At 37.3% G+C, this 14006-nt stretch overlaps 1 protein-coding gene across 2 annotated transcripts in view; it reads left to right on the forward strand.

The window, feature by feature from the left end:
* The window catches only part of LOC150078536 (pseudouridylate synthase TRUB1-like), an 86417-nt gene that overhangs the window by 35657 nt on the left and 36754 nt on the right, over window positions 1–14006 (forward strand). For both annotated transcript variants that reach the window (XM_090384817.1, XM_090384818.1), the window contains exon 4: window positions 10719–10800. In XM_090384817.1, the coding sequence (XP_090240943.1) occupies window positions 10719–10800 (82 nt within the window). The remainder of the gene's footprint in view (window positions 1–10718; window positions 10801–14006) is intronic.

The following is a 14006-nucleotide window of genomic DNA, read 5'->3' on the forward strand; positions in this document are numbered from 1 at the left end:
ATTTATAATCTTGAAAATTTCGTCCTCATTCATTTTACTGATGCCTCTCAGAGCCTTAAACACCTCAATCAAATCTCCTCTAAGGTGTCTAGTTTCCAAACTCTGCAACCCACATATTCGAAGTCTTTCTTCATAAGGACGCCCTTTTGCCGATCTCACCAGGCGAGTTACCCTTCTTTGCACCCTTTCAAGAAGCTCGATGTCTTTCTTCAGGTGCGGTCTCCATACTTGAACACAGTATTCCAAGTGTGGTCTAACATAAACCTTATATAATGGGATTATCACGTCCCTATCTCTACTTGCAAAAGTTCGATAGATCATCGATAGGACACCATGGGCCTTCCTTGCAACCTGTTTACAATGCTCAGAGAATTTCATGTCTGACCGTATCGTAACACCCAAGTCCCTTTCCTCCAGTACTGGGTTTAGTTGAACTCCACCAAGTGAATAAGTTTTTTTGGGATTACTGTTTCCCAGGTGTAATACCTTACACTTTGTTGGATTAAAGCACAGCTGCCATTTTTCTGACCATTCCTGAAGTCTATCTAGGTCTCTCTGAAGAAGCTCAGCTTGACAGTGATCATTAACTACTCTTCCAATTTTAACATCATCTGCAAATTTAGACATCACGCTCTCTATCCCTTCATCAATGTCGTTTATGAAAATTAAAAACAACAGTGGTCCTAATACTGATCCTTGGGGAACCCCACTTCTTACCTCAACCCAATCTGAGGAATAGCCATTTATCACAACCCTCTGCCTCCTGCCCTGAAGCCATCCTTCTATCCATCTAAGGATTTTCCCAGTGATTCCAACCTGTTCCAGCTTATAAAGCAACCGCTCATGTGGGACTGAGTCAAAAGCTTTGCTGAAATCTAAATAAACAATGTCGAAATTATTCCCTAAATCCAGCTCGTGAGTGACCCTTTCGAAATAGCGAACCAGATTTGTTAAACATGATTTTCCCTTTACGAAACCATGCTGAGTATCCTTGAGAATTTCAATTCGATCCAAATGATCCTGAATTCCACCCTTGATCATTGCCTCCATGATTTTCCCTACTACTGAAGTCAGACTGACAGGTCGATAATTTCCAACTTCACTTTTAGAGCCACCCTTATGTATGGGAGATACATTTGCACTTTTCCAATCCAAGGGAATCTCCCCAGAGTCTAATGATGCTCGCATAATTAGCCTCAATGGTTCAATGCACTCGCTTGCCGCCTCTCTTAAGATTATAGGGTATATTCCATCAACTCCAGGAGCTTTACTGGTCTGTAGGCTCGAAAGTTTTTTCATTAAATAATCTTGCGAAATTTCAATGTCATTAATTACATATTTTTTAACTTCGCTCCCACAATTTCCCTTTGCCACAAAAGGCTTTTCATTTGTAAATATCGATGCAAAATAACTGTTGAGTTCATCTGCAACGGCAGCTGGTGTATTTATTACTATCCCCTTTCCCTTACGTAAAGGTCCGATCTGGTTTGTCCTGCTCTTCTTGGCATTTATATATGTGAAGAATTCTTTATCCCCCCTCTTTGCTCTGTTTGCTAGTGATTTCTCATAAACTGCCTTTGCCTGTCGAACCTTTTCTGTGGCTCTATTACACATCACCTTGTAGCTGTTATAGGCTTCAGTACTTTTTATTGTTCTGTAACCTTTCCATGCCACCTTTTTCTGCTCAAGTAATGCGGCAACTTCACTTTCTTCTGATGAATACAATGAGCAATGGGGGTAGAGCTTCCATAGCAATGATTAACATCCAACAACTACATTTTGCTCATACACAAAAGTACCTTCAATTTACCAAGAGTCTGACAATCAAGTGTTTGCAGCTGCTGTATTCCCTAATTCAACTGTCTCATTTTCACTTCCAGCCGAATGCAGCAGTTATACTGCTGAGCTCCATGCCATTAAGCTCGCTCTGAAAAACATCTCGCTCCTGTCAATAAATAAAAGCATAATATATATTGATTCACAAAGTGCTATTTTAGCTTTGAAAGGCACTTCCTCACCTAACAGTCCTTTATTAAAACTCATAAGGCATAAGTTGATGCAACTTCATGAGCATTCCAGAAAATGAATGTGCAGATTATGCTGCAAAGCATCCTTCCAACATAGCCTCAACAAATGATTTAGTCCCATATCCTGATTATAGACACAGTATATGGAGAACATGCATGAAACAATGGACACTTCTGTGGAAAATGCAAACAAATAAAAAGCTATTTCAAATAAAACAATAAAACGTGAACCACAATTATGGACATCTAGCCTTTGTAAAAATAGAAAAGAAGAAGTATTCTTAGCCAGAATCCAAATAGGTGACACTCACCTCACACATCTATATCTGCTTACAGGAAATGATTCTCCTCAGTGTGCACACCGCTAACAACCACTTACAGTAAACATATACTCCTTGAATGTAGCATTGTTCAACAATGCCCGACAAATGGCTTTTAGTTTTATTTCAGGTCTACAACAACCTCTGTCTCACAATAGCATCATAGGTAAAGAAGCAAATCTCTCTGAATTCTTTTTCTATTTAAAACAAATTCAAATGTATGACCATTTCTAACTGCTACATAAGCAGTTCTTATATGTAAATTCAATTGATTTGGGAGGCGCAGTATGATTTAGTTGTCCTTGCACCAGAAAACACTACCACAACAATAAGACTGCAGTTATAGTTCAGACACAGCATGGGTTTGTTAAGGAGAAGTCTTGTCGAACCAATTTGATTGGATACTATGATATTGTCACAAAGGAACTAGATGCAAAAAATAATTTTGATATCGTATTATTATTCCTTGGCAAAGGATGCAAAGAAAAACAGAAAAGAGTTCTTTACATATTTAAACTCAAGAAGGAAAGGGATGAATCAGATTGGTCCACTGGATATTGATGGTTCAACAGTTGAGGATCCTGCTCAGGTGGCTAACAATTTAAACGAGTATTTTGCATCTACATTCACGCATGAGGAGTTATTCAGGAAGGAGAATGATGTAGGTAAAGTAAACATTGGCAGTGAGCTGGATGATTTTGTAATAACTGAGAGGAAAGTGGAGGAGAGATTGTTGAGGATAAACATAAAAAAGGCACCTGGGGTGGATGGGATCTATCCAGTTATATTAAAGGAGGCAGCAAAGGAAGTAAGCAAGCCCCTAGCCATAATTATGAGAGCTTCTTTGGACTCAGGGGAGGTACCCATAGACTGGAGATGTGCAAATGTAACCCCAATTCACAAAGGAGGATCAAAGGCTGACACAAGTAATTATAGACCTGTTAGTTTAACTTCTGTTCCAGGTAAATTAATGGAGGCACTGGTTAAAGAAGCACTGCAGGATCATCTAGACAAGACTTCAGTTATAGCTCAGACACAGCATGGTTTTGTTAAGGGCAGGTCTTGCCTGACCAATTTGATTGGATACTATGATGTAGTCACAAAAGAACTGGATGCAGGGAATAACTTTGATATTATATATTTGGATCTTAGAAAGGCTTTTGATACTGTTGCACATGGAAGACTGCTGCACAAATTGGAGCAGTGTGGCATTGGAGGCAAATTGCTGCTATGGATAAGGGGATGGTTGAGTGGCAGAAGACAGAGAGTGGTAATCAATGGACACTGCTCAACGTGGACTAATGTTATTAGTGGAGTTCCTCAGGGTTCAGTGTTGGGTCCGTTGTTGTTTTCAGTGTTTATGAATGATATTGATGATGGGATATCAAGTTTAATATCCAAGTTTGCAGATGATACAAAGGTTGGCAGGGTTGTTAAGGACACTACTGACGCTATGCTGCTGCAACAGGATCTGGAAAGGTTGAACAGATGGGCTGAGAGGTGGCAAATGAAGTTTAACATTGACAAATGTAAAGTACTACATATGGGAAACAGTAACCCCAGAGCAACGTATCAACTCTGTGGTACTACACTGACAGTGGTGGAGAATGAAAAGGACCTGGGGATAATTGTGCAGGCAGATATGATGTTCTCTGAGCAGTGCAGACGAGCTGCAAGAGTAGCTCATGGTGTCTTGTCAATGATAAAGAGGAATTTTTCTAGCAGGGATAAGGAGGTGATTATTCCCTTGTATAAGGCAATGGTTAGGCCACATCTTGAGTACTGTATACAGGTCTTGAGGCCTCATTTCAGGAAGGATGTGGAGCTGCTGGAACGGGTACAGAGAAGGGCAACAAGATTAGTGAATGGAACAAAGGGTTGCTCTTACGAAGAAAGGCTTAAGTTTTGCAAATTACAGAGTCTGGAGACTAGGCACCGGAGAGGTGATCTGATAGAGGTGTATAAGGCTTTGAATGGTTTGAGCATGCTCAATGCCAATGGGATTCTTCATCTTGCTCAGAATAATCAGCTCAGAGGGCATAAATTCAAATTGAGGAAGGACGGATGTCGGATAAATGTGCGGAAATTTGCCTTTGGCCAGCGGGTGGTTGGTTGGTGGAACCGACTTCCATCACTTGTTGTTGAAGTTGATAGCCTAAACAAATTTAAACAACTGGACAGGTATTTCGAACGAACGGAGGGGTGAAATGGGAGTGGTGTGTGTGTTTTTTTTTTTTTTTTTTTTTGGCTGATGCTGAATAAGCTTGCTTTCTTGCATCATATGCCTCTACTAATGCTAATGCTAATGCTAATTATTATTACCATTAGCTATATGGTGCAAGGAAGCCTGAGGCTTGTGCTGCACCAGCCAAAAAAAAAATTTAGAATTACCCTGAGAGAGAGAGAGAGAGCAAGCGAGTGAGCGAGCAAGAGGACAAGAGTCAGAAGTAGAAGGGAATCACCAAGAAACAGAAGAATGATGATATCCAGCTAAGGGCCCTGGATGTTCCAAGCACATACTCACCAGATGTTAAACCCTGTGGTCATACTTGGGGTTATACTTGGATTTTAGGAAAACTTTTGATACTGTTGCACATGGAAGACTATTGTATCAATTGGAGCAGTATGGCATGACATTAAGAACAAATTGCTGCTATGGATAAAGGGATGGTTGAGTGGGAGAAGACAGAGTGGTAATCAGTGGACACTGCTCTTTGTGGACTAATATTATTAGTGAAGACCCCCAGGGTTTAGTGTTGGGCCCATTGTTGTTTTCTGTATTTATTAATAATATTGATAAAGGTATATCAAGATTAAAGTCCAAGTTTGCAGATGATAAAAAGGTTGGCAGGGTTGTTAATAACACTAATGAGAGTACACTACTGCAACAGGATCTAGAAAAAATGAGCAAATGGGCTGAGAGGTGGCAATTGAAAGTTAACATTGACAAATGTAAAGTACTGCATACGGGTAGCAGTAACTCCAGAGTAGCAACTCTGGAGTGTAGTATCAACTGTGTGATACTACACTCAGAGTAGTGAAGAATAAAAATGACCTGGGGGTAATTGTGCAGTCAGATATGAAGTTTTCTGAACATTGCAGACATTCTGCAAGAGTAGCCCATGGTGTCTTGTCAATGATATACAGGAATTTTTCAAGCAAATATAAAGAGGTGATTATCCCCTTGTATAAGGCAATTGTCAGGCCACACCTTGAGTACTGTATACAGGTCTGGCGGCCTCATTTTAGAAAGGATGTAGAGCTGCTGGAATGAGTACAGAGAATGGCAGTGAGATTGGTGAATGGAACGAATGATTGCTCTTGTGAAAAAAGGCTTAAGTTCTGCAAATTATAGTTTCTGGAGACCAGGCACCTGCGAAGTGATCTCATTGAGATGTATAAGGCCTTGAATGGTTTGAGCAAGCTCGTTGCTGATGGGATTCATCTTCTTGCCCAAATTAATTGCCTGAGAGGACATAATCCAAATTGAGGAAAAACAGTTGTAGAGTAAATGTGCAGAAATTTGCTTTTAGGCAGCTGGTGGTTGATTGCTGGAACAAACTTCCATCTATCATTGTGGAAGTTGGCATCTTAAATAAATTCAAGGCAGAAATAGACAAAGAGTCTAATTCTGCCTTGAAGTGGAGTGAATGGATGGGTGAAATGGGAAGGGTTTTATTTTATTTATTTTTTTTGGCTGATGCTATATAAGTTTGCTTTCTTGCATCATTTTCCTCTATTCATGCTAATGCTAATGGTTTCTTGCACCAGTGGATCATATGCCTAAACCCCGGAGAGTTAAATGTCAAGGAGTCAGCCCACAGGATCGTGGAAAATACAGAATTGGTCTTCTGCTTCCAGTTCACTTTCTAGGAAACACTGTGTTAAGGTATTTGTGTACTTCTTTGTGGTAATGTTGTGGAGCTCTGTCTTGTTGGAAAATTGTTTTGCTGTCGCTGTCTTCTACAGTTGGGATATAAGGAAATTCTGTAATATGTCTAGATACATGATACTTGTTGTGGTAGCCTCTTCATAGAAAAAGAAGAAATGTCCATACAGTTTGTGACAACTCATTGTGCAAAAGACCAGCTGTGTCATGATTACAGTTTGACATTATGATGTCAGATGCCATCTACTTCGGTGTGTACAGTTGGTGAGTAAAAACTTGAAGATATCCTCTATTACTTAAAAGTGGTTCAGATTGTTAATGTACTCTTCACACAATAACATTTTAGTTATGTAAAGGAGGTTTGTAAACACAGATATGTAACTCTGAAACCAACTTGTGATCCTATTATTCAAAAAAAAAGGAAAAAAAGTCTGTTCACAATATACAGTATTTAATTTTGAAAAAGGGAAAAAAATAATGCTTTCATCCTTCATTGCACATTTTCATATGCTAAAACAGTCCAAAGCAATTTATCTAATGGAAGCTGCATTTCAAATCCAAATGACCGTGGTCATTTTTGACTCATCAAATGTTCTCACTTTTCCAATGAATTCCTTGTGATAAAATCAGATAGTAGCTACCCTTTATTGTACTGAAAATAATTCATTAGAGTAATGTGTATTGGAGAATGTTTTCTGCTTCTGTAGATGGTACATGCCAATATTCCCTAAGGAGATCATTTGTAGACAGTGTAGCTTAGAGGATTCTAAATAAGGCAATAAACAGTGCATCTATCTTGGACAGAATTCATTGTGTGAAACAGCAACCTTTTCTCACATTACAGTTGAGAGAGAGAGAGAGAGAGAGAGAGAGAGAGAGAGAGAGAGAGAGAGAGAGAGGGTGTTAATTTTTCTGTAAAATATATCATTTCCTGCAGCTCAGAACAAAAAAATTGTGACTTTTTAACAGTCCAAGCAGCATTTTACACTTTATCATGAATTTTATGACTTGTATGGTAACTAATAAAGAATTTTTCCTTGAAATTTTGCAATTACATATCAAAAAAATATTGGAATGTTTTGTAACAATATCAAAACAATATGTTTTTTATTTTTTTTTCCCTCTTGTGCACATTATAAAATCAACATGGGGTTTGTCAGATACCAATTTTTAGAGGTTTATAATACAGCTAGCAACAGAAATTGTTCTTGAAATTTTGTTGGAAGATCAAATATACATCCAGAAAAGGTGCTCTACCAATGTTGCCAGAAAATGATTACAGTATAGCAAAAACTTCTTATTCAATCTGATGTACAATGTGGTGTTAATAATTTCACAACTATTTTTCCAGTTTACCTTCTTTCAGTAGATGAATTTCCTTGAATTTCTGTTAGTAGAATAATTAAAAAGGCTTATTACCATTTCATACTTGATTGTACATATTTTCTATTTGCAATAATAATAACTAATATAATAATAATAATAGAGATTTCTGAAATTTTAAATTGGGAAATCAAAGAAAACATATTTGATGACAATTGTTGCAAATTTCAGCTATGTAGACAGAGTAGATATTATAGCTCTCAATAGCTGGAATTTGTTTTGGGTTACCAGTAAGCCAGAAGGACTGATTACATGGTTAGGAATCACTAAAAATTACAGTTGCAAGAAATTCAGGTCTAATGTTAATATTTTTCTCTGCTTTTTTTCTTGATTCTCTACTTTATAATAATTATAAGACCATGTGTTTGTTAACCTCTTTTGTTCAGAATTACCACTAAAAAAAAGAAATAAGTAAATAAATAAAATGAATATATATTGCCACCTTTGTAATACATTTTCATTCTATACGACAGTGTCTCAAATTTTCAATGAAGATATAGTGGAAAAAAAATTACCTTGAGGTATTTTGAGTCACTACAGAGAGTGAACATTAGTAGAGGCATGTGATGCAAGAAAGCAAGCTTATACATCATCAGTCAAAAAAAAAAAAAAAAAAAAAACCCCTTCCCATTTCACCCATCCATTCACTCCAAATGCTATCCAGTTCTTCCTTAAATTTATTTAAACTATCACCTTCCACAACAACAGATGAAAGTTTGTTCCAGCAATCACTGAAAATTTCCACACATCTATACTGAAACTGTCTTTCCTCAATTTGAATTTATGCCTCCTCAAGGGCATAATCTAAGCAAGAGGAAGGATCCCATCAGCATTGAGCTTGCACAAGCCATTCAAGGCTTTATACACCTCAATCAGATCACCTCGCTGGTTCCTAGTCTCCAGACACTGCAGTTTGCAGCACTTAAGCCTTCCTTGGTAAGAGCAACCCTTCGTTCCCTTTGCTGATCTAATTGCCCTTCTCTTTACCCATTCCAACAGCTCTACATCCTTTCTAAAATGATGCCTCCAGACCTGTATGCAGTATTCAAAGTGAATGTGCGAATTGCCTTATCCCTGCTATCAGAATTCCTGTATATCATTGACAAGACTCCATGAGCTGCTCTGTTTGTCTGTCTGCACTGCTCATAAACTTCATATCTGACTGCACAATTTCCCCCATCTGTTTTTCATTCTCCACTACCGAGTATAGTACTGCACAGTTGGTACATTACTCTGGGATTACTGCTACCCATATGTAATACTTTGCATTTTTCAATGTTAAACTTCAGTTGTCACCTCTCAGCCCAACTGCCCAAGTTTTCTAGATCCTGTTGCAGTAATGCACTGTCATTAACAACCCTGGCAACCTTCGAATCATCTGTAAACTTGGACATTTAGCCTGATATACCTTCATCAATATCACAATAACTATAGAAAACAATGATGATGGCACAACACCAAACCCTGGGGGACTTCGCTAATAACATTAGTTCACGTAGAGCAGTGTTCATTTATTACCACTCTGCCATTTCCCAATTCCACCTCTTTGCACAAGTCTTCCATGTGCAACAGCTTTCCTGAAATCCAAGTATGTGATATCAGAATTATTTTTTGCATTCAGTTCCTTTGTGACCACATCGTAGTATCCAATCAAATTGGTTTCAGTTCCCCTTAACAAACCAATGCCCTGTCTGAACCATAGCTGCAGTTTTGTCTTGATGATCCTGCAATGCTTCTTTAACCAGTGATTTCATTATTTTCCCTGAACAGAAGTAAAACTAACAGGTCTGTAATTACTCATGGCACCCTTTTATCCCCTTTTGTGAATTGCTGATACGTTTGATCTCCAGTCCGTGGGGACTTCCCCTAAATCCAAGGATGCTTTCATAATTATTGCTAAGGGTTTGCTTACTTCTTTTGCTGCCTCTTTTAATATAACTAGATAAATCCCATTCACCTCAGATGCTTTTCTTATGTTCAACTTCAACAATTTCTCTTCCACTTTGCTCTCAGTTATTACAAAATCATTTTGCTCCCTGCCAGACTTTGAAAAGCCTCTGGCATTCCCCTTCCTGAATATCTCCTCTTGTGTAAATGTAGATGCATAATACTCATTCAGTTTGTCAGCTACCTGAGCACGAACTTGAACAGTCAAACTATCAATATAAAGTGGACCAATCTGATTCATCCCCTTGTTTTCTTTATATTCTTTGCCATGGATTTCTCGTAATCTGCCTTAGTTTGCCTAACCTCCTTTATGACTTGATTACAAACTAGTTTATACATATATTCTAGACTTTTGTATTACTTGACAATTTATATGCATCCCATTCATTTTTCTTCTCTGCCATGAGTCTCATTAGTTCATCTGACATCCATTTAGGCCTAAACCTTGAACAGTATTTCTTGGTTGGTATGAAAAGCATAGTAGCTTCCAAGGTTAATTCCTTGAATGCTTCCCATTTACAATTTGATGTGGTAACATCATCAATTGGTCCCACTGTATAGAATTTAAAAACTGTGTGAGACCACTGTAGTCACCTTTATGAAAGCAAAAACCCTTCCCTTTTCCCCCCAATGGTAGTGACATTTTTGGGTAAATCCCACATCAGTACACTTGATCACTGGCACCGAGTGATTCCTTTATCTTCAGATATTTAACGCATGAATAATCACTGTTGATATTCAGATCAAGAGTATTACTCCCTCTGGTTGCCTCTTGAACATGCTGATGTAGAAAACAATCATCCGATAAATCCACAAAGGTCTTGCTAATCTGCGAGTGACCAACCCACATGTTACTATTAAATATACAGAATTGTTTTCTGGTGATGTCAGATAAAAAAAAAAGAATGGTGGTGGGGTGACTGTCTGTGCAAACCCCAAGTGAAATAATAATGCATTTTACTTTATCTTGCTGGAGCATCTTTCTGTTTCTTTATGTGTAGAATAGTGTGAAGAGTTCATTTATGTGATCAGTGTTTATAATCATTTTTATTACATTTTCTGGCAACAGTTAAAAATTAGATAATGATTCTGATTCTTATTATTGTTTTCAGCTCTTCAGAATGTCATTTTTATTCAATGATTTCATTTCAGAAATATAGAGTACAAATTGAATTGGGAAAATGCCGTGATATTTTAAATTCAGATGAAGACGAGAAATCAAGGCCTATTCATAGTAAGATTTATTCATTTCGTTTAAATGAAAAATTTTGCTTCAAATGTCAGTTTATATAATATAGTGGAAAAATTCATCCCTCAAAGTAATAATTTATTTATGCTAACAGGAAACGAAAGCACTGAAGAAAAAAAAAACTGCAAATAACAACTGAATGGCTGTGAAGATTGGGACAACTATTTGAATTTGTGTAGCTTCTAATTTTTAGGAATATTTGAGAAGTAGATTGGCCAGAGTACAAAGTAGAGTACAAAAAAAGAAGTAGATTGGCCATCAGTACAAAGGATAAATGAAGGAGAAAAGAAGTTGGTTTGCTTACTTTGGCACTGAACTGTAAATCGGTGTTGACCCAGTAATACACAGCTTCAAAATGATATGGAAGAAAGAGGTGGAATTAGAGTGGGATTATTCAGAAAAATAGAAAAATTACTACCCATTAATTACAGAGGGTGTCGTGCAGGTACAAGGAGATGAAGGAATCATAAAAAAAGACATTTATAAGTTATCTCTGGAAATTTTAAAAGTTATATTTACTGATCAGGTGTTCATTCCTGTTATCTGTTCCAATCAAAATGTTAATCGGCACTATTGGAAACCTGCTCTGATGAAACAAACTCCTCCAGACTTAGTTCCAATTTATTGTGTTGTTTATTAAAATTATTAAAATTTATTAAAACCTCAAATGCAGTTTTTTTTGGTCAGAATATCCGATATTTGAAAAACAAACAGGTGAATTTGAGGAAATACTCCTTACTCCGAAATATGACTTTATCTATTTAACTATTGGTTTGGCTTAATGAAACAACTGGAGATTGTTTAGTACCTTGTACTGTAGGATATTCTCAGTGTTAAAACTGTCACAAGACTAAAAGGGGGAGGTCTTGGCCTTGCTGTTTAAAATAATAAAACATGTTAAATCCCAATCTGATAAATTTGAGCCATGATTGGGTACCTTTGTTTGGCTATCTATGCTGGATGTATAATTAATGTTTATTTCCCCCCCCCACCACTGTTGAGAAATTGTATGTACTGTTTCTCTCTTGGATTAATCTTAATACTAACTTAAATATATCAACAGTTATTTTTGGGGACTTTAACCTCCCCATTCCTTCTCTTTAGAGCTAGGAGAGCTAACATTTGGATCATCACTAAGACATGCACTAAGATTCTTGCCCAACTTCTATTAGAATAAGTAGCGACCTGGAGCGAGGGGTGCTTGGGGTTTCAGGGACTGATGGCAGTCATCGTGAAACAGCTGAGTATATGGGATGTGTTAGGGTAACTAATAATAAGGATAGGTACATGTATACCAATGCTAGAAGTATAGTAAATAAATTTGATGAATTTGAAGTGTTGGTCAAGACATCAAAGGCGGATATATTGTTGGGATAGCAGAGACGTGGTATCACACAGATATAAGGAATGCAGAAGTGGAATTTGGGGAGTACAATGTGTATAGAAAGGATAGACAGGATAGGAAGCGAGGAGATGTTAAGCTGTTAATTAAGAAAAACATAAAATCAGAAGAAGTGCATCCAGTTGATACTGATGAACAGTGCACTGTTGAGTCAGTTTGGTGTGACATAAGCACTGTGAAAGCAAAAATAAGAGTAGGAGTGTGTTATAGGACTAATGACTCGAATGAGTACAGTGAACAATTGTACAGAGAAATACAGTGGGCTAGTAATTCAGAATGTCTTATAATGGGGGATTTTAACTTCCCAGATATTGACTGGAACTTGTCGGTTGGTCACTCACACACTAGTAAGATTTTGTGAATTTATTGGATGATTGTTTTCTGCAGCAGCATGTTTGAGAGGCAACCAGAAAGGCTAATACTCTTGATCTGGTTATCAGCAGTGATCATTCGTGTATTAAGAATTTGCAAATAAAGGAACCTTTATTGAACACTAGGTGACAGTGATCACAATGTACTGATGTGGGATTTACTTAAAGATATAATTACCATCAGGGGTAAAGGAAAGGATTTTTGCTTCCGTACAGTGGTCGCAGACAGCTTTTAAATTCTGTACAGTGGGATCAACTGACGATGTTGCCAACAGTAAATTCTAAGTGAGAAGCATTCAAGGAATTAACCGTGTATGCTACTAAAAGTTTCATACCTATTAAGAAATATTGTTCAAGGTTTAGGCCTAAATGGTTATCAAATGAACTAATGAGACTCATGACAGAGAAGAAAAATGCATGGGATGCATATAAATTATCAAGCGACTCAGAAGTCTAAGGCAGGTATAAGCTATTCTGTAATCAGGTTACAAAGGAGGTTAGGTAGGCGAAGGCAGATTACAAGAAATCTTTGGAAAAAGATGCTAAGAAAAACAGCAAGGATTTCTTTACTTATATAAACTCTAAAAGGAAGGGGATGAATCTGATTGGTCCACTTGATATTGATGGTTCGACTGTTGATGATCCTGCTCAGATAGCAAACAAACTGAATGAGTATTTTGCATCTACATTCACACATGAGGAGTTATTAAGGTTTGAAAATGGCAGAAGGTTATCAAATTGTAGCAGGGTGCTTAATGATTTTGTAATAACTGAGAGCAAAGTGGAGGAGAAATTGTTGAAGTTAAACATAAGAAAGGCACCTGGGGTGGATGGGATCTATCCAGTTATATTAAAGGAGACTGCAAAGCAACTAAGCAAACCCTTAGCCATAATTATGAGAGCATCCTTGTACTCAGGGTAGGTCCCCACGGACTGGAGATGTGCAAATGTATCCGCAATTCACAAAGGGGGATCGAAGAGTGACATGAGTAATTACAGACCAGTTAGTTTAACTTCTGTTCCGGGTAAAATAATGGAGTCACTGGTTAAAGATGCATTGCAGGATCATCTAGACAAGATTGCAGCAATAATTCAGCCACAGCATGGGTTTGTTAAGGGAAAGTCTTGTCTGACAAATTTGATAGGATATTATGCAGTTACAAAGGAACTGGATGCAAAATATAATTTTGATATCATATACAGTGAAACTTCCTTTTAACGGACAGCCATGGGGAAGGAAAATGTGTCCGTTAGAGAGAAGTGTCCGCTAACAAGAAGTCTGAGGGAGAAAAAAAAAAAAAGAAAGAAAAATCGTTAAACGTTTAAAGTAAAATTAAATTAAAATATATACAGATTTCGAACAATATTTTTGTAAATAATATACATACAGTTGTGCTATGCATATTATGACTTTATCT

This window comes from Mastigoproctus giganteus, chromosome 11 (genome assembly GCF_048544385.1).
Source record: "Mastigoproctus giganteus isolate SK-2022 chromosome 11, ASM4854438v1, whole genome shotgun sequence".
In the NCBI taxonomy this organism is placed as follows: Eukaryota; Metazoa; Arthropoda; class Arachnida; order Uropygi; family Thelyphonidae; genus Mastigoproctus; species Mastigoproctus giganteus.